Source organism: Sinohyriopsis cumingii, chromosome 11 (assembly GCF_028554795.1).
Source record: "Sinohyriopsis cumingii isolate HCF-2022 chromosome 11, ASM2855479v2, whole genome shotgun sequence".
In the NCBI taxonomy this organism is placed as follows: Eukaryota; Metazoa; Mollusca; class Bivalvia; order Unionida; family Unionidae; genus Sinohyriopsis; species Sinohyriopsis cumingii.
In genome coordinates, this window is record NC_142971.1 from 17,430,978 (window position 1) to 17,454,013 (window position 23,036).

The 23,036-nt window shown below is 36.3% G+C and overlaps 2 protein-coding genes across 2 annotated transcripts in view; one reads left to right on the forward strand and one right to left on the reverse strand.

Moving 5' to 3' along the window:
* On the forward strand, positions 1-16,753 carry LOC149787675 (pantetheinase-like). The gene is made up of 2 exons (XM_089975628.1): positions 1-205; positions 15,329-16,753. The coding sequence occupies exons 1-2, from the start codon at positions 11-13 to the stop codon at positions 16,595-16,597; spliced, it is 1,464 nt and encodes a 487-aa protein (XP_089831754.1). The 5' UTR covers positions 1-10; the 3' UTR covers positions 16,598-16,753.
* The window catches only part of LOC149787676 (pantetheinase-like), a 23,203-nt gene continuing 8,613 nt past the window's right edge, over positions 8,447-23,036 (reverse strand). Inside the window, exon 3 of the mRNA XM_089975627.1 lies at positions 8,447-9,862. Coding sequence (XP_089831753.1) covers positions 8,597-9,862 — 1,266 coding nt within the window. The 3' untranslated portion in view covers positions 8,447-8,596. The remainder of the gene's footprint in view (positions 9,863-23,036) is intronic.

Here is a 23,036-nt window from a genome sequence, read left to right on the forward strand (position 1 = left end):
GCCGATCAACATGAAACTTGCAGTCTTTTGTTTTCTCCTTCTTGGAGCCTCAAAAACGTTTGTTCACTCACTCGACTCATTTCGGGCGGCTGTCTATGAACATAACGTAACCTTTCCTGCTGACATAAATATATTGCCACGGGATGAAGAGCTCCAAGTTATGAAGAAAAATCTGGTCGTGTATGCGGAACAGGCATCTGATGTGGTAACATATCTTATATGTTTAATTTTACCCACTGAAATTATAATCACACATACCGATAGGGAGATATACCAAAAATACAAAGATACAAAAGCAATCTAAATATTTCAAATTGAGGATTGCATCTGTGGGGCGTAAATAACTTTTCCATGTACTTGAATAAACAACTGGATTCAACAGTCATTGCTAAAGAGCTAAACTATCATGAACGAATGAAATTTGACTCTCTTTGGGCTTTTCTAGGCCCAGAAAATGTCTAGATATAAAAGGTATCTATGTGTTTAATTATTGTTAAATGACTTTACATTCTGAAGGAAATCTTCCAAAATGTTCTTGACATTACAAAACACAATGCACATATCATGCACACTATTCTAAGTGAACTTTAATTGTATTAGTTGCAACATCTTTCCTTCGTCTGACGTGTTAAAAATATCATAGCCTGGTACCCTGATTTGTATTCCACTCCTACCTCTTCTCTTATATGATTGTAATTATTATTCAAGTCGCTCTCTCTGCCAGGACGCCAAGATCATTATGTTTCCAGAGTACGGACTGCGCTGGACAACGCTAACCATTGCCCCTTATCTTGAATATATTCCTGACCCAAATTGTCAAACGTGGAATCCTTGTGACAAGCCTGCACCATATAACTCTACGGATGTCCAGCGCATGCTAAGTTGTATGGAGAAATAAAACTCTTTGTATATTGTAACTAACATGGGTGCCCGCCAGCTTTGTACAGTTTCGGACCCCAAATGTCCTGTCGATCATCAATATCAAATACAGCTCTTATGTTGTGTACGGACCAAATGGTGACTTTTTGACGAGGTATTTCAAATTCAACTTATTTTCCGACGAAAAGCAGTTTAACAAACCAGAGCAAGTAGACTTGACTACATTTGATACTCCTTTTGGTCAATTTGGAACGTTCTCTTCCCTCGATATAATGTACCATGACCCTGCCATAACTCTCATTGAGAAGATGAATATCACTAACATTGCCTTCCCAACAACATGGGTTGATTAGCTACCGCTTCTGTCGGCCGTCGAGTTTCACTCCACATTTGCAGAAGGAATGCAGATCAACCTTCTTGTCGCCAACCTCCATTTACCTTGTGCTGTTTACCATGTAAGTGGACTATACTGGCCCACAGGTACCTCCATCGATGGGGTATATAGCTACAACGATTTCGTGGTGAGCAATGGTTCTTTGGTTATGGGGACATTTAAACAGTTTATCTTTCCTGCGTCAAATGATACACGTACTAAATCTTTGGATGCTTTTTCTGTTAAGAGTGAGGGAATTCGTAACAAAGTAGTTACAGTGTAAATCCACGGTGAGCTGTTCACGGCCATTCTGTTACGAGATTCCTATGGCAAATTGCATATTTGTCAAGGTAGTCTATGCTGTGATGCAGTTTTCGATGTTGAATTCTCTTCAGAGCTATATGCTTTCGGAGCCTTTGATTGCATACATACAGAAGCAGATCGGTATTATCTTTACATCTGCACCTTCATCAACTGTGCCAGCAACACCCCAGAGAGCTGTGGCTCTCCCACAAAAGTGTCTTGTAGTTACATGTCCAAAATGTCGTTCTCTGGAAACTTTACCGCTAAATACGTGTTCCCTAAAGTGCTGATCACAGAAAACGGAGTTCTAGGGTTGGTGACAAGATATTGGTTATACCAAAATGCTGTGATAATTGACGTCGGGCTTTATGGATCGCCACTATCAATTTCCATATTTCGTAGAGATTATTCGCATGACAATTTGAATTAAGGATATTCTCATAATATTAAATATAAAAGTTTACCATATGGTTGGTAAAACTTAATCCAGAAATTATTTGACTTTTCCTGATGTTTATTGGACTTGTACATAAGCTCTCTCTCTTTTTGTCTCTCTCTGTCTGCCTGTCTCTCTCTCTAGTTGATCATTGCCCTCTCTCTGTCATTTAGAGAACTGTGGCTCTCGCACAAAAGTGTCTAGTAGTTACATATAAAAATATCTCTCTTTGAAAACTTTACCAGTAAATACGTGTTCCCTGAAGTGCTGATAGCAGAAAACGGAGTTTTTGGGTTGGTGACAAGATATTGGTTATACCAAAATGCTGTGATAAATGACATCGGGTTGTATGGGGCGCACTATCAATTTCCATATTTGGTAGAGATTATTCGCGTAATAATTAAAATTATGGATTGTCTCATCAAATTATGTATAAAATTTTACCATGAGGTTGACGAAACGTCGTCCAGAATTAATTTGACTTTTCCCGATGTTATAAATTTAAATAGAAATTGTTCATAATCCCTCTCTCTCTCTCTCTCTCTCTCTCTCTCTCTCTCTCTCTATATATATATATATATATATATATAATTTTCTTACCGTTTTTCTGGGATATTCGGACATTTTTCATTCTGGAATAATGGAATTCAAAGGCATGTGATTCACGTATGCAGTCTCTATTACTTATATTTCTTTCTGCAGAGAATTAACTTAACCTTTCTTACTCAGTACTCGTACATACTTGTTCATAAGCCCTATGATATAAATACGACGCGTAAAGAAACGCCAAGTTGTCGATGAATCCCTTTGTGCGACAAGGACTGGGGATTAAATTTTAAGAAATCTACCATCGTAAAACACCCGTACACGCACTCCTTTACTTCATGGATATAACCGTTTGTCTGTTGGATACTTCTTTAATTACATCATTCACCTGCAAGAAAAGACAAAAACACCACCAAGTATCCAGTTCCTTACCTAGAAATTCACCAGCTGAATAGGAATTATTGTAATAATCCATTGTTTACAGAGCTCCATATTCTTCACAGATGGGATATTATGGTTTTAATCTATACAAATTCTAGCGATGTTATTGCAAAACGAACATAACAGTATTCGTCACAATTTGTGTCCTTAACAGTGCCATGTGTAGATGTTATCGTTGCGACGTAGGAAAACGCTGGTGCCTAGCTTAGCCTCGTTTTAAATTCGCGGACCTAGTGTCCCACGAATACATAGAAATATCATCACAATGTTCTATATTGTCAGTATTAGTGACGTCATGGATATTTGTGTCATTTTCATTGAAAAAGTACATGCTCAGTCTGCTCACGAGTGATGTAGGGAAACAACGTCACTGCCAGCAAAGAACATTTGATACCTAGGTTTGGCTACTTTTGTGTGGTCGTTCCATTCACATTTTGCGTCAGTGTTTGGCAAGAATAGATGAAAAATTAGAAATAACAGTGCTAAAGCTGCTGGCCAAAGAATTAAGAAATATATTTTAAGTTGCATTTTGCGAATTCTTTCAACTTATATCATATAGTGGCAATGGTAGTTTGGGAAAATGTGATATTGCCAATATGAGAGCTGTTTCTCACATTTTGTTTAAGCCATTGTGGATAACAATTCAAAAAGTGTTTTAAAGTTGGGATAATACTCCTGTGTTTGAAGTTTTAAGGGCCGTCGTTTTGTGACTAATATCAATATATCCAAAAATTTACCTGTGATGCTTCAACTCAATTTGCGAATCCGGATTAGGAATAGCTGTAAAGCCTCGAGTCAGGAACATGATTTTTAAATTCTGTCGTTATGTGACCTTGGAAGAAGATCAAATTCATATTCTAATGATACTTTAGTAATATGCCTTTCGGTTTTCAGATATTTTCATAAAAGCTCTAACATAACTGAAGAGAAATTCGTTAACATTTTAATTTTTCTAATGCGAACTTCATTCTAAATGATAAACCGAGCTATATTAATCAGCTGGTATGCGTATGAAATTTACAGGCTGAAGATGGAAGCCCATGAAACAAATTTTGCCAATATTTACTACCTGGACTGTCAGTAACACGAATTCTTCAAAGCGTGTTTGTATCCGATCAATATATGTAATCTAAAGTCACTGTGTAGTTGTAAACTTTTGTATCACGGAAGATTTCGCCAGATGAATGACTCAGAACGTTTCTCCGAGGTCAGGTTGATATCGGATGACCTGTTTCTGAGGGACCATTGTGAAAGGCTCCGATTGTGATTTGCTATCTGAATGACATGATTATTTAGACAGTTATTTACAGATTTGTTCTAGAGAATGTTAGTTAGTTCCTTCTACATGCCAAGTAAGAATACGACACATTTGTTCACGCTTTTATTGGGACCAGGACAATATGGGGAAAAAGTAGCTTCAGCCACATTTGAGAGTATGCACTATACATATTTATATCTTTTTGTAACTCTTCGACTGTATCCATATTGTGTGTCATTTTTGTTTAGTGCTGTAAATTGTAATGATCATCTACAATCGAGATATTAGATAGCTAATTTTTGTACACCGGTATACATTCTATTTTAAGATATCAAGAGTATAAGGTTGCATAGGATCTATAAATACGTTTTTACGATAAATAAAAAATATATTGATAACAGGCCTGTTTGCAAGCTTGGAGTTATTTTCCATTGAATAGGTCGTTGAGGTAGATTCTTAGAAGAATTAAAATATTTCTTTTTGACTTTTTCATGAGAAATTAAAATTCCAAACAAAGAGCTGCTAACACTTTTTTGTGGGGGTCGGGGCAGATTAATATAATAAATACTGTTTTGGGGTGGGGAATTGTAGAAGCATCACAGAGCGGTTGTATCCAACAGATTTCAGAGCGTAACATCTTTATGATTTTAATAATTGTAAGTTTATTTGTAAGGACGCTGTTTCTTTATATCTTGTTTATTTCTGTATTCAGCATAAATGATATAGCCGAGTAACTGACGCTTACCTATATTTTGATTGTCACTTAATTTTGGTTTGGAATCAACACTCATCAAACCCCGATTTCTCCACCGTTTTAAACCATGATTATGTTTGTCACGAGACATACTACGTAACCGTGTTTATTCAAGACCATTTCCTAAAAATATATACTTTTTGTCATAAAATATAGCAAGTATACGATACTCTTTTGTCCTACAATATAACATGTATATCATATTCTAGTCTTTGGGTATTACAGTCACGTTGTGGGGAAAATTTACTGATGCATCATGCTTCACGTATACCCATATCTTATAGTTAATTCGTAGTTAAGAACACATTGGATAATGTCCATACGTATTATGTAACATTACGACTATAGACCCGATTCTGGACACAAGAAACGGCATGTCTGTTGTTTATTCATTACACAAAGACCCGTACGTCGTAAATTAAAAGGAAATTGTACCACCAGGCTGACCAGATAGAAACTCCTCTGTTCGTTTTTCAATCAGTAAGTGATGTCACGACCGGCTTGGAAGCAATTTCCGGCTTTTTATGGGACCGGAAACCCGAGATAACAAGTGCTAAATTACCCAGGACCGTTTTCAAAGAGACCAGACCGTATACAATCAAAACTGAGAGATTCAGATCTCGGGAGGAGTCTCAATAAGCAGCCGCTCATGTTCAGACTAAATCTATTTTTCACTCAGTACACGTGCGAACCTCGCCAGGGATGGATCATAGAGAAATTAAGAATCATTAGACTGCACTCCGAGTTGTGCTCTCGTTAAACAGCGGTAAAGGAATTCAATTGAAATTCTATGTTTTGATTTGCGAACAAAGCTTTCTTGAGATTATATCTTCGCCCGTATTAGTCTCAGTTTCATAACCAGGGGTTGTAAGATTTATACATTATTATGCAATTTTAATTTATTATAAATGGAATCTTCCATGTACATATAGTTGAATTATCAATATATCGTAACTTAGCATATAGCGAATTAGTGACATGCAAGGCTGACGTACGTAGATTGTTCGACAGGAATCGAAGTGGATTGTGTCATTTACTATGTTGCATCGTAATGCTAACTGAATTTGTTAGAATATTGTGTTAGAACTTGTACTTGCTTTATCAGTATATATATATATATATATATATATAGTTAATTGTGCAGACACTGTTGGACTTATGTAATCATAATTAGGTTATTATATATTTGTATGTGTCTTTTATAACTCATAGGGTAGGAGATGCTTATGATTGCTATTGATGATGATATTTACTATATCGAGAAATTAAGAATTAGGGATGTTTATGCATGATTTAGAACTCGCTGACATTATTATTATTATTATTATTATTAAAGAACGAAGCGTGTATGAAATATTTAGATTTGAATGCGTGAATCGACATGTTAATTTACTCACCATTATTCTGATGAAAGGTTTGTGAGAGTGTGGTTAATTCTCCTAAGATAAGATTAATGAGACAAGATTATAGTTCCCTACCACTAGATTTCAACAGTATTAATAAATGCTACTGAACGAAGATGATGTATGATAGGTACACGGAATGATACAATTATCGCATAGTACATGTAATTTATATGGTCACATGACACAGACTAAAAGGTCGAACGCCAAGAGTATAAAATAAATATCATTATACATTCTCGAGCTGGCATATCGAGACCTAGTTCTCATTTACAATCATACCATACACCTATCTTCAAATCAATGTTAACAGTATGGTGCTATATTTGAGTTATCTCGTACTCGTTGAGGTTTAGTTGTCAATACATACATACATACATACATACATACATACATACATACACAAGGCGATCTAATGAATATCATTATATATATATATATATATATATATATATATATATATATATATATATATATATATATATATATATATATATATATATATATATATATATATATATATATATTCATTAGATCGCATTGGCTGTCACGAATTTGGACTAGCCAGTTAATAACATAGACGTTATTATTCTTATTATTAAATAACTTCATCGCTATTCCTCCTGAACAGAAAGTCATATTAATTTGGTGTCAATTACACATCGAACCACAACGATGAATATGAAAATCTTTTTTTCCTCAATGAATATCAGACAGGTTCAAGATTCCTAGGTTAAAAAGAAGAAATGGTCTTATATCGGATTCTTGGACATTTCGTTTCAGCCAATAGAACATCAGTTTCTTCGAAGAACTCCTGTTACAATGATTGTTCACTGGTATCGAAAGAGACTGTTCCAATATTTTTTCTCTAGTCTCACTTTTGATGGCAAAATTTGATAAAAAAAAATAATATCCAAATCAATAATGCTTCTCTGCTTTCAAATATAGAAAATGCATCTTTAAGTTGCGCCTTTTCTCTCTCTCCTTTTCCTTTTCTCTCTCTCTCAAAATGGTTCGACTATCAACATTATCATATACTGTGTACAAGAGAATTATCTACTGTGTGCAAGAAAATCAACACAGTATCGTTAAATATAGGGCCGTTTTTGTACATGTGAATACAGGGTAATGGATAGCATTCTAGCACATGTAAAAGTACTTAAAATCATATACAAATAACACTAAAATGTCTGTCTGGAAAATTTGGAGGATGAGAATGTAAAATCATTGTCGCACATAAAACATTATCAGATATTTGGAACTTAAATCAACTATTTCATTTGCAGAAGGGCAGTTGAAATAACTGTTCACATAGTAGTTGTCGTTATGTCTTGTATATCTACGTAATCTGAGACATGCATAATAAAAGTAATAGAAGGGATCATCCTCTGCCAATTCAGCATCATTTACTCGCTTTAACGGATCCTCATTTGCCTTTGACGTAACGCTTCCCTTTGTGAAACGTAGTCCCACTAAGGTTTCATGTTGCAGCGCATATATTGATATGCTGATAAAGCAGTTACTAATCAAGTCCTTTACAATGAAATCTTTCAGTTTTCCCCTTCATTCTGACATACAATACATTTTCTTCTGTTTTTTCCCCCTCAGTTGCTTGAAGAAAAAAAAACAACGCGGTTTATATTAATTCAGAGTACCGCCGTTTATGTTCGGCTGGTGAGGCGCTTTCGATGTTGTTTTATTCTTCTCCTCCTTGTTATTTTACGTGCTTCTATTACCTTTGATGCGACATCCACAATAAACAACTTTTTGGATAGTAACACAGAGTAAGCAAATAGTTTTAATAAAGCTTGAATGCAAATATTATGCTAATTATAACAAGGATCAAACAATCAAGAATACTATTTTGTGTCTCACTTGACGATACTAATTCTTTAAAATTAAGCTTCCATATAACCCCCTCATAATATCCATATTTACAAAACTAAGTTTGTGTTCTTGTAAATACAAGGATGCTACACAAGAATCTTAAGAACTAATCTGATGCATTTAAGGCTTAAGGCTTCAAAATAAAATAGAAAAACCTGTATTTTGGGTAATTAAAACTTTATTTGTAGCAGATAAATTATGAAATCTTGGTTTCGTCGTATGTAAGATCTGCATATTCGAGTAAACTGGATTAGGGAAGCGTATGACACGTGGTTGATGTGTATGGAGCTATGAGCTATGGTCATCCTGTTACACCCTAGTTGTCGCGCGAATAATCACGACTCAAAAGCGATATTGATAACGGTCCTCCGCCCGATCCCACTTCTATGACTAAGGTCTCAAGATCATAACCCCATCCTTGTGTCACTAACCCTGGGATTCCATCTTGACTAGTAAGGACTTCCGGAAATGCATATTTTGACGTGAAATTTCCCTTTAATACCATTTTTGAAATGTAACTCGAAGACTTCTTTGTCGGAGACCCACAACTTTCTTTGGAGGTTTTGGCACATTCGATTAATACACAAGCTTGCAAATAGAATGTTTCCTCTCTTGTGTGCATGCCGTCAAAAGCACCGAAAACATAAAGTTCTCTAGCTGAAAATCCTCCTTCATATTCCAATATACAACATAAATCATGCTGACAAACATTAAGAAGGCCGTAAGAACTTTGCAGGACAATAGCTGTATAACGGTCACCATTTATTGTGGCTTCAAAGGTCTCTCTCGGATCTTGTCTATTATTAATAGACGAGGATCTACTCTGTTGTTTTATGATGCTATGAGACGGCAGAAAAGATGGAGTCAGAGTATCTACAACCAACGATCCTTTGCTAGTTAGTGAGTCGTTATAGTAATAGGTAGCGCCTAGAGCGGTCTCCCATGTCCAGTATAACCCACTACCATGATATCCTGTGTTAGGTAGATGAAGGTTGGCCACCAGAAAATTAGTATGCATACCCATTGCAAAAGCGGAGTGAAACTCGATGGCCGAGAGAAGAGGCAACTCGTCAACCCAGGCCGTTGGGAAGGCAATGTTTGTAATGTTCATTTTCTTGATAAGAGTGACCGCAGGATCATGATACATTATATCCAAGGAGGAAAATGTTCCAAAGCGACCAAAGGGTGTCTCAAATGTGGTAAGGTCCACTGTCACTGGTTTATCAAAGTGCTTTTCCTCTAAATAAAGGTTGTACTTGAAATACCTTGCTAAGAAGTCACCATTTGGTCCGTACACAACGTTAGCACTGTACTGATACTGATTGTCGGCGGGGCATTTGGGTTCGGATTTATTACAAGGCTTGCAGGCACCCATGTTGGCAACTACAAAAACGGAGCTATGTTTTGCCATACAGCTGAGCATGTTCTGAACTTCTGTAGAGTTGTACAAGTATGGCTTGTCACAAGGATTCCATTGCTGTACGTTTGGATCAGGAATGTATTCCAGGTATGGAGCAATAGTCTGCCTGGTCCAGCCCAGTCCGTATAGACCATACTCAGGGAAGACTATGATCCTCGTTCCCTGAAAAACCAGAAAAATATACACTAAAACGAAGCAAAGAAGCTATTTTGTGAAGAATGCAATTTGCATATAATAATAAAATCACGATTAAAAGTTGTGTAACATATTCTTCATAAAGTATGCATCACAATTGTGAGCTACTGAGGTTAGATCACCATTCATAGCATTCAACAGATGTAGAAACACGCAACTATGCCTGTTGCTTAGAGAAAACGTTGTCTTCCCTATGTATTAGATACAAGTCTAAAATTCTTTTGAATAACGGATAGTTTTATTTATGAATTTATGAACCAGTTGATTTTTATGTACTTATATAATATTTAGACTCTCTCTCTCTCTCTCTCTCTCTCTCTCTCTCTCTCTCTCTATATATATATATATATGCCTGGCTCGAAGTTTTGATTATGACTGAGCGCTTAATTGTGTGACATTATCTGTTATTTTTTATTTTTGGCTAGGAAGATTACGTCATTCTCGTGTAAAGCGGCTCGAAATAAAATCCAAGGATTTAATACATATATGAATGTAAGCCATGACAGTATTAATATGTAGCACTTGGGTGGTTTAACAGGATTTAACCTTACGTCGTACGTTTATATTAGATGACACTTGGACGTTAAGAATAAATCTTATGTTAGAATTGTCAATATGTTTACAATGCAAATGTCACTTTTTGGTTAAGAGAAAATACAATGTTAAACATGTCCATAGTTTTAACATGGAGAAGATATTATGGGGTGTAAGTATTTTTAGGGTCAAAATAATTTTTAGGTAAAAAATGGTTATGGGACAAACAGGAATGGTAATATTAATTTTGTTATCCACAATCTGCACAAACTCTACCATCCAGCACCTGCATTTTGACTACAATCCAAACACAAAACATATGCTATCCAGCACCCACTTTCTAATTCCTATACAAACATAAACCCTGCAATCCAACAAATGCTTTTGACTACCATCCTTAAACATACCCCAGCAATATAGCACCCGCTTTTTATTATAAACTAAAAAAATCTGTACTATTCAACGGAGTGTTTATACAGAAACCCTGTTGTTAAATAAACACAAACATTCTATCACACAAGGGTGAGATGTGTCTGTAGACACACCACTATACCCTCTCACTGTCAGTATCACAAGAGAAGAGGTAAAGAGTTTTAAGTTGTTTTAGACAAAGACATACGCAAACACTCAAACACAGATACAAACAGAACTGTTTGGCAAATGTGATTAGTATCTCTCTTTTCTAAATCTGGTTGGCCCTAAAATGGGCTGCTGAATTTACCATTCCTCCCCCAGCAGTTGTCGCACCTTCTGGGTCTGACACTGCAGGCTGCACATCTATGATTCCATTTGCGATACGACGTTTTCGTGTAGACCATGATTATCAGCATAACTCGTTGGCCTTCTTCACCCAGTCTTCGTTCTCTGGCATCAAGTTTGTACGGCCCAAGAAGAGAAACGTTTCCTGGATCTTTATCCAGTTGGAATTCTAGTCACTTGGAAGTCGCAGTTCTTTCTCTGACATTCTTTTTCTTCTTCTTTAATGCCTTCTTGATCTTTTCTACCTCTTCATTGATGACCTCGCTCTTAAGGGTCTTTGCAGTCTTTAAAGAGGTAATTTCCCTCTTCAGGTGATGCTTGTGACGATGGATGGACAGTTCTTTCACCCGTTCAAGATGTGTTCGTCTCTGTCCAATAGGCCCATGACAGTGCGTAAGTTCCCCACGTTTCAATGCTGGCTAGCCATTAGTCTTGTACACAGGATCAACAATGAATGGCACAACTGATGATTTTAAATAAATGTCGTGTGGGACTAGTTGGCCGTGTATGATGGATACTCGTGTGGGCATTATTCGCTAATCGGTTGTTAAGTGCCTGGCGTAGAGGAAACACACAAAGGACCATGTGAGAGGCACCCTGACGTTGCTTGTGGACTCCAATTGGTCCATGGTTGAATTTTGATTTTAGCTGCCAAATGTGAAAACATATTTTTTTTATATATCTTGCATTCCTATCTAGATTATGCGATTGATTCTGAAGTAAAACTCGCTACCCATATAGTGATTAATAAGACAAGCAATTGTATTTTCTGTACAAGGAGTGAGTTATTTACTTTATCCTAAATTTATAAGCATATCCAACTGTGGTTTATTTTATTGCTTTAATAATGTAAGACGATGTCTTGGGAAGTCAGGTACCGCATTGTGCAGTATGGCCTTGATGGTCTGGGTGTAGGATCACTTTATACTGTGTAAGTTTTATAAATGTGGTCAGTGAATTCTATATCTATGGTGTTCACCCCTTGGAGTTCTCACTGTGTGCCGTCACCAGAAAAAGAAGTGACATATATGTTTTTAAAGAGTATTATTTATATAGTAGTTTAGAAGTGCATGCAAACATATAATGCAGAATAGAATAATATAATGTACAGCGCAAATGGTGAATGTGCTGCTTTGTATGATTTAACAAAGAATAATAATATAATAGAAATCGCGCGAACCTAAAAGAAACTATTATTCCAATTATAAAACATATGTTTACAAAAGGGTAAGGGAGTGTTTATAGACACATTTTCTACTCACATAAACACACGTTTTAGAAGGGAAGGGTTTTAAGTCTTAGTTATTTTGGGAGACAAATACAATCAGAAACAGGCACAAAGCATAAATTTGGCAAATAATTACCTGACTCTGTACGGGCTCTTTATAAACGTGTCCTCGCAGCTCAGTAGGCAAAGTACGAATGTTTTGTTCTAGAGTATCCATGTGGTTATTAATCATGCTCCACTAACGGAGAGTAGTAACATCATGTGGTATCGAAAGTGGTTTGCGGTGCATGTATGAGATTAGTCACATAATCGCACTTGAGTTTATTGTCGAACTTGAAGTTTTGAGTGTGCCCATGACTTGCATGCTATGTTGAATCGTTGATCATCTTTATAGGCCGGCCTTTGTGCTAGCAATTACTTGCTTGGCATGAACTGTTCCTCTTTTTCATACATCAGCTGAGCGTGTCCGTACGGTAAAGTATTGTGTTCGTACACATTTTTGGTACAAAAATGAGATATTTTTTTAAAGGTTGACTGACAATTTGGTGGTTTATAAATAAACACCCAGATCTCTAGAACAGAGAGATACTGTTCATATTTGCAAACGTATGTGTTTATGTTTCTTATGTTTGTATATTTCTTTATCTTTCCCGACAAAAATTAAAACCTGAAACCATCACCACTCCTCTTGTGATAGCATGTGTGAGAGAATATTGTGGTATGTCTATAAACTCTTCTTTCTTTGGTGTGATTGTATGGATGTTATTTATGTTAGCATAAGCTGTGTATATAAACACTCCTATCATTTTTGTTGGATAGTAGTGGTGTATGTTGGATTGTAATAAAACAGTGGGTACTGAAGAGTAGGTGCGTGTTTCAGGGTGGCGATAGAGAAAACGTTGCTGAAATGTAGATGGATGTTTGGATTGTAATCAAGAAGAGGCTAATGCGTAGTATATATGGTGTGTTGAGCGGGTGATGGATAGTAGTGCGTTTGATGGAAGATACAATTTTAACATTACCATTCCCGTTTGTCCCTATAAAAAATTTGATGAACTCATTATAATTTTTAACCACACCAATACTTTTGACTCTATAAACACCTTTGGCCCCATACTACAATCCCCATGTTTAAGCCTATGGACATTTGTAACAACCTCATAACCAGCAAGTGATATTTCCATTTAAACCTTTAGGCCATTTTACATAGGATGCATAGGATTTCCCCTTGAAGTGTCGTCTAATAAAGACGAACGACGTAATGTTACTTACGGTCAGACCCCCAAGTGCCACATATTACTACTCAGAACGGTGCAAGAGCATGATACAAAGGGAATAGATCTTCACCTTGAATGTAGTTCTTATTTAGTTTGTACAGCTGCATTGTGACTCGTCTGGTAATAAATAAGTAAAATAAAAAATAACTATTTTCGGAAGAACGTGGTCGATGAACCTTGAATAAGTCGGATAAGTCAGTATCACAACTACTAGAATAATTTAACAATTACTACTCGTAATACATGCTAAATGCATAATTGTAATTGACATATAAAGAGGAAACGGTGTCAAGAAGCAAGAGGAAAAAGTACTTGATGGCTGCTGTACATAAATGATTTTAGCGTTTTTTTCTTCTTCTGAACCTTGCCTAGACCAGACCAAGTTGGATGTGGGACTCGAAGAAAGGACATATACTCTAATTACATTATAATGCTTAATGCTTATTTAAGATAATGTGACTCAGCTGTTAGCGTACCGGAATCTCAATCAATGGATTGGGGAGGATGTCGGGGTCAAGTCTTGCCCGGAGCAGTCCGAGCTGACTGCCTTTGTTTGACTCCAGCAAAGGGCTTTTTTTATATAGGCAATAGTATTGCGTGTGCTGATGTGCCGAAATCCGAAAACGTTATCGGAGCAATATCGTTTTTAGATGTCTGTGTATTTAGTTAATAACTAGACAAGTTTAGTGCAACTGCGCACGTACATGGTATGAATGTTTTGATTAGCAGGCATACATTTTGAGGGTTGTTCTGAAGACCGTAAATAATGTAGAAATAAAATTATACCCTTTTGGCAAAATATCTTAATAACCATTCTTTTGAACTGGCACACGGACATGAATTAATATGGATGAACATTTCAGAAGACTATTTATTCAGGACAGGACATGTAACTGACATTATTGATATGATATACTTATACTGTTACTATCCAGATTTTTTTGAACGGGTAATGTGTTATCGCTGGTAACTAGTTTTTTTTAAAAACCTTGAATCGTCTACTAGTTTTGTATCCCGTACAAAGCGTGCTTTTATTGTCAGATATTTTGCAATTTTCCTTATGTTTTTTTTTATATCATGGGATCATATGACTTCATACAGAAATCTTTCCTATTTGTTTCAAACCAGCCACTAAGGTGGTAGATTGATATTGTTTTGCTCTTGCCCATCCGTCCAACCATCATTCCCTACATCACATCTATTTGATAATATTAAGGCCCTGTAACTGGGTGTCCTTATTCCATTAACACATTTCATGTACTGTAGCTGAGTGTCCTTATTCCATTAACACATTTCAGATACTGAAGCTTGGTGTTCTTATTTCATGAACACATTTCAGGTACTGTAACTGGGTGACCTTATTCCATGAACACATTTCTAGTCCACATTTAAATACAGAGGAGCATAGCGACCATAAGTTGTTTGAGAGGAGTTTTTGAGGAATCTCATTTGTACGGCGTCAAAATTTTGTCTAATTGTTATCAGCCATGAAGCCCCCATCGGACCTGTCGGGACACACTGTAACTAGTAATTTGCATATATAAACACAACTTTCAAATTATTCATCAATTTATGGAAAGACAGATGATATATCAAATACATGAACGTAAAGATGTAATGTTTAATTCTTTTCAGGGAGCGAGGATTATAGTATTCCCTGAATACGGTCTATATGGTCTGGGCTGGACAAGGCAAACCATAGCCCCTTATCTAGAGTACGTCCCTGGTCCTAATACGCAAAAGTGGAATCCATGTGACAAGCCTGCTTTGTACATTTCAACAGAAGTCCAGCACACTCTTAGCTGTATTGCAAAACACAGTTCCATATATTTAGTTGCTAACATGGGTGCACGCCTCCCTTGTATAAAGTCCAGCTCCAAATGTCCTGTTGATCATCAGTATCAATACAGTGCTAACGTCGTGTACGGACCAGATGGGGACTTCTTGGCCAGATACTTCAAGTACAACCTGTATTTAGAGGAAAAGCATTTTGACAAGCCACAGAAAGTGGATTTGACCACGTTTGAAACACCGTTTGGCCGATTTGGGACATTCTCTTCCCTTGACATACTGTATTACGATCCTGCCATCTCTCTGATTGAGAAGATGAACATTACAAACATTGCTTTCCCCACAGCCTGGTCTGATGAATTGCCTCTTCTGTCAGCCATTGAGTTCCACTCTGCTTTTGCCGTGGGTATGGCTTCCAATTTTCTGTCCGCTAACTTACATATACCTACCACAGGATATCATGGCAGTGGTTTGTACTGGCCCTGGGATACCTCAGTTTGTGCTTCCTACTACTACAACGACTCTCTGACAAGCAGTGGGTATTTGGTTGTAGATACTGTGAAAGCATGTGGTCCTTCCCTGGATTCTATCACAAGGAAATCAAGTGTGTCAACGAGTAGGTTCAAATACGATAGTCCAAATAATCGCGATACGTTTGAAGCCACCATAAACGGAGATCGTTTTACAGCTATTACCCTTACAAGTTCTATTGGTGCTTTTAAAGTCTGTCAGCACGATTTATGCTGTAATTTGGAATATGAAGGAAAGTTTGCACCCGGTGAGCTCTTCGCTCTCGGCGCTTTTGACGGCATGCACACAAAAGGGGAACGGTACTACTTACAAGCTTGTGTGTTCATCAAATGTGTCAATATTTCGAAGGAAAGTTGTGGTGTTTCAACAAAGGAGTCTTTGAGCTACATCTCGAAAATGTCGTTCTTTGGGACTTTCACCTCGAAATATGTGCTTCCGGAAATTATAACTAGTCAGAATGGAGTTCCAGGATTAGAGCCACAAATGTGGAGTTATGGCGGATCGTTGGTCATAGATGTGGGTCTGAACGGAGGACCGTTATCAATATCGCTATTAAGCATTGATTATTTGCGTGCTGTTTGAGATATAGAACACTGAACTTTGAATATACGTAATCCTCATTATCCACATGTTCTAACTGTTCCCACATCTTATTTGGTGAAACGTTTTGTTGAGCGTTTATATAATTGTGCCTCTTAGTTTTGGATTGTCGAAAACAAAATATTCTCTGACTTAAAAAAAAACAACACAGAATCTACATTTGAATAAAAATAATGCAAAATTAATCGACGCATGGAAAAGAAAAAATAAACACAGACAATGCAAAAAGCTGTGTTGCAATATTTCTTACACCAATGTATTTATGCCTGAAGAAGACTCAGTCATTCAAGTAAAACGTTCAATTTTAACGTAAAGTGTCGTTGGTATGTTCGCTAAACATACCGAGAAACGCAAAGCACACTCAAACACAAATTTAGTTGAACACATTCAGAAACATTTAAACACATACTATTTTTTTACTGCATGTACATCAGCCAATGCACAAAAAGTACAAGTCAATCATTTACAGAGATACTGATACTATAAAGGTCTTTTCTACCATTGCTCTTGAAAATCTTGAGACTTAAATGCAATGAATTAAGATCGAAGAGTGCAGAACCTATTATCTTCACTGAAGAAGACAAAAACAAGTGTAACAGACATTTGGCGTATTCGTTCAAGTCACATTGATGTCTTTAAACTTTGCAAGCATGACCAATTGACTTGACAGTATAGAGCAGGCGTTGACTCCTACCGGTATATACTTTAACTGTACTGTACTGCATGCAATATTGACTTGCATAGTGATTTGAGTGATGATATAATTAGAGCCATTAGTAACTACCATGCAGCTTCGGAACATCTCACTCACTCATGCGCAAGATTCATGCATCCCTTGGATTTTCTGAACGCCGGCTACTAATTGTATATTTATAATTTTAAAAACAGTTAATGATTAAAAGTATAAAAGAGGGTGTTTAAGTATGATCCCTATCAGGTCCAGCCAGAAACCATTTCTAGATAACGAAGATAATTAAAATATTTAGGCTAAATACGATGAGTTCCAACTAAACTTTTCACAATGAAAGCAACGACTAATATATTGTACAAGGCAATGTCCGAAGAGCTGCATGCGAACAACGTTAGGTAAAATAAATAATCATAAAATTAAATCGTTGAGACAATCGCGTTAAACATCTCTAATACCAATAAGACTTGGTAACTTTTAGAAGCTGATTGGAGATTCGTAAAGACTTTCCTGATCATTCCAAAGAATACCACTTAGTTCCTGAAAATGTTCCAGATAAGAATGATTTATCTCCTTTGCCACAACATTTCACCGAAGAGAAAACGACTATAAAGTCAACTCTACGACAATTCATATACACTTTAGGAAAGAAAATAAATACGTCACTTGTTATAGAATTTGAACATTAATGTGCGGTTCAGAACAAAAGTTGAAAAAATACGTATAGTTGATTAATTTGATGATTTCCTTGGATTAAGTAAGACTAATTAGGATAAGAGTTAATCACTAACTTGAGACAGAAGGCAGGCAACGATGTCGACAAAGACGTTTGAAATTGAACAACCCAGTACAATCAAATGGACAATTTTAGGAAAATAAGAACTGGATCACTATGCACAGACGAAAGAATTGTGGAAAACACAAACAGTTGGATTAAAGAAAATTAATTATTGCTGAACAAGGTTAGTTGCCTGTCCCAGGATGGGAATTTAAAAAAAGTATAAAGAGAAATAAAAAAATGTGATGAGCTAGTTCAAAAGAAAGTTCAAAGATAAAAAAGGGTATTACAAATTTGGATGCTACAGCTAATTTCGAATTCGAGACCTCTTGTTTGGCAAGCGTTACACAGAGAGTAAGACAAATGTGGATGTACAGCATTCGTTTGGCCAGCACGAAGAACAAACACAATAGTCAAACATCTAAGGTGGCTTTTTACTGCACATCTTTAAAATTGCTAGTTGGCTTAAGATTAAAGTTATACGCGTTTGAAATAGATCCGGGGGTCAAAGGTTTACAATGGAATCAGAAAGTGTGCTGTAAAACAAAGTAGAAAGGATTTTTAATAAGTATCAAAAGATGTACCTACTAAGATCACACAGTTACGTCATACCTGTTGATATCTTGCAGCAACGATATGCCAGTTGATATCGTACCATTACGATATACCTGTTGATATCATACCATCACTATATACCTGTTGATATCATACCATCACGATATGTGTAGTACAAAAATGAATGTGTCATTGTCGTTTCATGATGATAGACATTTTCTATATGATTATTTAAATAAGTTGCCTGTGTCATTTAAATACAACTCTTCCACATACTAGATGCATTTGTTTTCTCAAGATGTCCTGGGCTGGTATCAGCCAGATTAGAAATGTGAATGGTATAACCAAGCATCAATTGCAACTGGTGTTAACGGATTTTGAAACTTTAAAGGACAGAAGCACACGTAGAGCTATGAAAAAGTACCGAGAGACTGCAAAGTTACAAAATAGCGTATCACACCTTCATCAATTATACATGAAAATGTTATACATTAAAAAATAAAGGATGTTAAATCCTATTGCACCAAGTAGGAGAGTTCTAGACCTGAAAGAGTTATGTAATAAATAGAAATGAATCCATCGAAGGAATTCTATGTCCCGTAAAGACAAAACGTACATTCACCCCAAAATGACAAAAAAAAAAAAACAAAAAAAAAAAAAAGAAAAGAAAGGCAAACTAATGAAGACTATACAGTTATGTAACAAATAAAAATGGAACCACCGCAGGAATTCTATGTCCCGTAGAAACAAAACGGACCTTCACCCCAAAATGACCGAAAAGCCAACAAAAAAATTACAAATAAATGCAAAGGCAATCTAATGAAAACTCTGCGACAGAAAAAGCACAATCTTAACATACAGATGGGAATTCATTTAATCTACACATGAAATATCTAAACAATAAACAAACAAAATCCCACTGATTTTTACTCGATGATAATGAAAGCCAAATTAAAATTTTCCAATAAATGTCTGAGTTAAGGTTGTGAATGACAGAAAATTAGTTACGTTCGAGAATGAAACTTTTTTGCACTTATCTCGTGGTGCAACTTAAAATCACCTTATTGATGAAGTACCAAACATTTTTGTCATAAACAGAGTTAGGATATCTTAGGGTAAACTCGATAAATTCAAGGAAGAATTAAAACTCAACCAACAGCATCTTGGGAATAGTTTATATTTCGACTAAATCAATGTTAAAAAGGTAGCAGAAAAACGTATCCCCTAGATACAGTTAAGGGACCAACGAACGAGAGACAGTAAAGACGTTTCAAAGGGTACATCAAACAATAAGTACAGGAAAATAAATAATCACTATAACGAAAGTAAATCTAAAAAGATTCCTTCACTAGTCGGGAGTTTCGTATGGTTCATCCATCATTTAAAACTGGTTTATCTCTCTTGATAAGCCTTAGTACAGAGCAGCAATGGCCTGAAGCTAAGCATCCAACGGCTTAAGTAGGTCTCTTTTCAGTTTTACATTGCCCTACTGTATGTATGTATGTATGTATGTATGCATGTATGTATGTACACTCTTGTTCCTCTGTAAAGAATGTATGGGACACGATCCGTATGAAAAATTGAGAGGGAAAACAATTATTTTCGACATCTGAAATTAAACAATATCAATTTTAATTTCAAACATGACATAGAAAATATACTTGCTGACATTTTCTGTAAAAATTCCTCATTGTCTTATTATTCAGAAGCCTTCCGAAGACTAAAAAGTCAAAAAGCAAAGACATGGTTGAAATATAAATCCGATAACTCAGACAGCTATAATGAACCATTTCCACTATTGGAGCTTATTGAAGCTTTGAACAAGGCTCATGATAGATCTGCTGGGCCTGACGAAATATATTACTAGTTTTTGAAACACCTACCAGAACCATCTTTAATAGCTCTTTTGGAAATCTTCAACATATATAGATCACTGGTAATGTACAAAAAATCTGGAAAGAAGCCACAGTAATACCAATTCCCAAACCTGGTAAAGATAGCACAGATCCTACCATCTATCGTCTCATTGCTCTGACGAGCGTTGTGTGGAAAACAATGGAATGAATGATTAATTTCTCGGCTTGTTTGGTACTTGGAAACTTAATTTAATATCTCCTTTTCAAAGTTGCGTTCAATATGGCAGTAGCACAAATGATCACCTGGTTAGACTGGAAACATTTATTTGCGATGCTTTTTATCAAGAAAGCACTTTTAGTGGATGTTTTCTTAGATTTGAGAAGGTTTATAACACAACATGGAAGTATGAAATAATGAATTACCTGCACGATCTGGGTCTAACTTTCATATCTAACTTTCTCTCAAAGAGGAATTCATTGTATGAATTGGTTCCACCCTCTTTGGTATGTACAAGCAAGAGATGGGTGTACTCAGTACAGTTTGTATCTGTAACGCTTTTCAAAATCAAAATTAATATCGTTACCAAGTGTGTGGCTCCTGGCTTGGATTGCTCCTTAAAAGTTGATGATTTCCTAATATGGTATCGATCAAAGCAAATGCATACCATTGAAAAACAATTACAAGAAAATATAAGCAGGAATCATAACTGGGCCAGTGCCAACGATTTAAAAGTCTCAAAATCAAAAACAGCATGAATGCATTTCTGTCAGTTACGAAGACATCATGATGAACCTAAACTCACCCTGGACGGAACACCAATACCAGTTGTTTAGGAATCAAAGTTTTTGGGTATTATCTTCGACCAAAAACTGACCTTTATTCCACACATAAAGAACTTCAAAGCTAAATGCTTGCAATCTCTAGATTTACTTACAGTATTAGCGGACACTTACTGGAGTGCTGATATAAAAGTCATCCTCAACTTTTATAGAACTTGTATTCGCTCCAAACTGGACTATGGTTGCGTTGTTTATGGTTCAGCCCGAAAGTCATACCTAAAGATGCTTGACCCAATGCACCAGCAAGGGATAAAACTCGCTAAAGTAGCATTTAGGACATCCCCATATGTAAGCCTGCTCGTTCAAGCGAACGAGCCACCTTTGTGACACCGTAGAGAAATACTTTCGATACAGTCTCAAATTAAGATCAAACCCTCTGAACCCCGCTTTTTCGAATGTATTTCAACTCCAATACAAAACATTATACCAAAATAAACTAAATGCCATCCCTTCCTTTGACACTAGAATATCATCCAGCCTTGACAATACAAATACTGATCGTTTTAAAATCTAAAAGACGTCCATCTCCAAAACACCTCCCTGGCTACTTAACCAACCAAAAGTACTTTTTGCGCTACACGATGGAAAAATCTGACACAAATCCTTCCATCTTCCACAACGCTTATGAAGAACTCCTCGCTAAATTTAATAACTATACAAGAATTTACACTGATGGAAAAGGCTGGTGCAGCTTCGTTCATGGAAATCGCACAACAAACGTTCGCTTACCAAATGGTAAATCGATTTTTTCAGCCGAAATCAGAGCAATAGACCTTGCTCTGAAATATATCGAAAGCAAACGTATTTTAAACTGCATCAACTTCTCGGACTCACTATCAGTACTTGAGTCATTATACAATAGAAAATTGGAAAACTCATTACTGACCAATATTCTCATCAAACATACCGAGCTGTGTTCCTCCCACAATGTAGTATACTGTTTGTTACCCAGCCATATCGGTATTAAAGGTAATAAGAAAGCAGATCGCGCTGTTAAAATGGCCCTATCTCAACAACCATCTGATTTAAAATACCATACACTGACTTTAAACCTAGTATCAAAAAGTCTTTACGCCTTAAGTGTCGGCATCATGGAATGATGCAGTGAATAACAAACTCCATGCGACCAAGCGCCTTCCCATGAAGAATTGGCTCCGTCACACAGAACCAACGATAGGGACGAGGTAGTAGTTGCAAGAATTAGAATTGGTCATATTTATATAACCCACGCCTACATGCTACAAGGCGAAGATCCACCTGAGTACATATTTTGAAATGAGCCATTCACTCTTAAGCACTTTATGATATATTGTTTAGATCCCCAACGTGCGCGCCATCATTGCTACAATGTTCATCACATGAAGGAACCTTCTGATACAATAAACGTCTCTTGCATTTTAAAATTCCTGAAAGAAGTAAACATTTATTTTAAGATATAACTTGTATACTATCACTGAGCATTTTTATGTAATGTATATACCTTCTTTCATACAAAGTACCTTTTCATCTAAATATTTATTGACACATACCATTTACATTGCCCGTTGATCGAGAAGCTTTATATATTACCCTCGCCAACTCGTTTTGATTTTAACTGTTTGATTTTATTATCGCTGGTCGATTATCTATCTTTAATCGACTATAAATAACATTACATACAACATTTTCGATGGCGGTATATAGCCGTACAGTGCTGGTGCACAT

Coding starts and splice junctions, on each gene's coding strand:
- LOC149787675 (XM_089975628.1), top strand. CDS start 11: ATGAAACTTGCAGTCTTTTGTTTTCTCCTTCTTGGAGCCTCAAAAACG. Junction 206..15,328: donor CGGAACAGGCATCTGATGTG/GTAACATATCTT, acceptor AATTCTTTTCAG/GGAGCGAGGATTATAGTATT.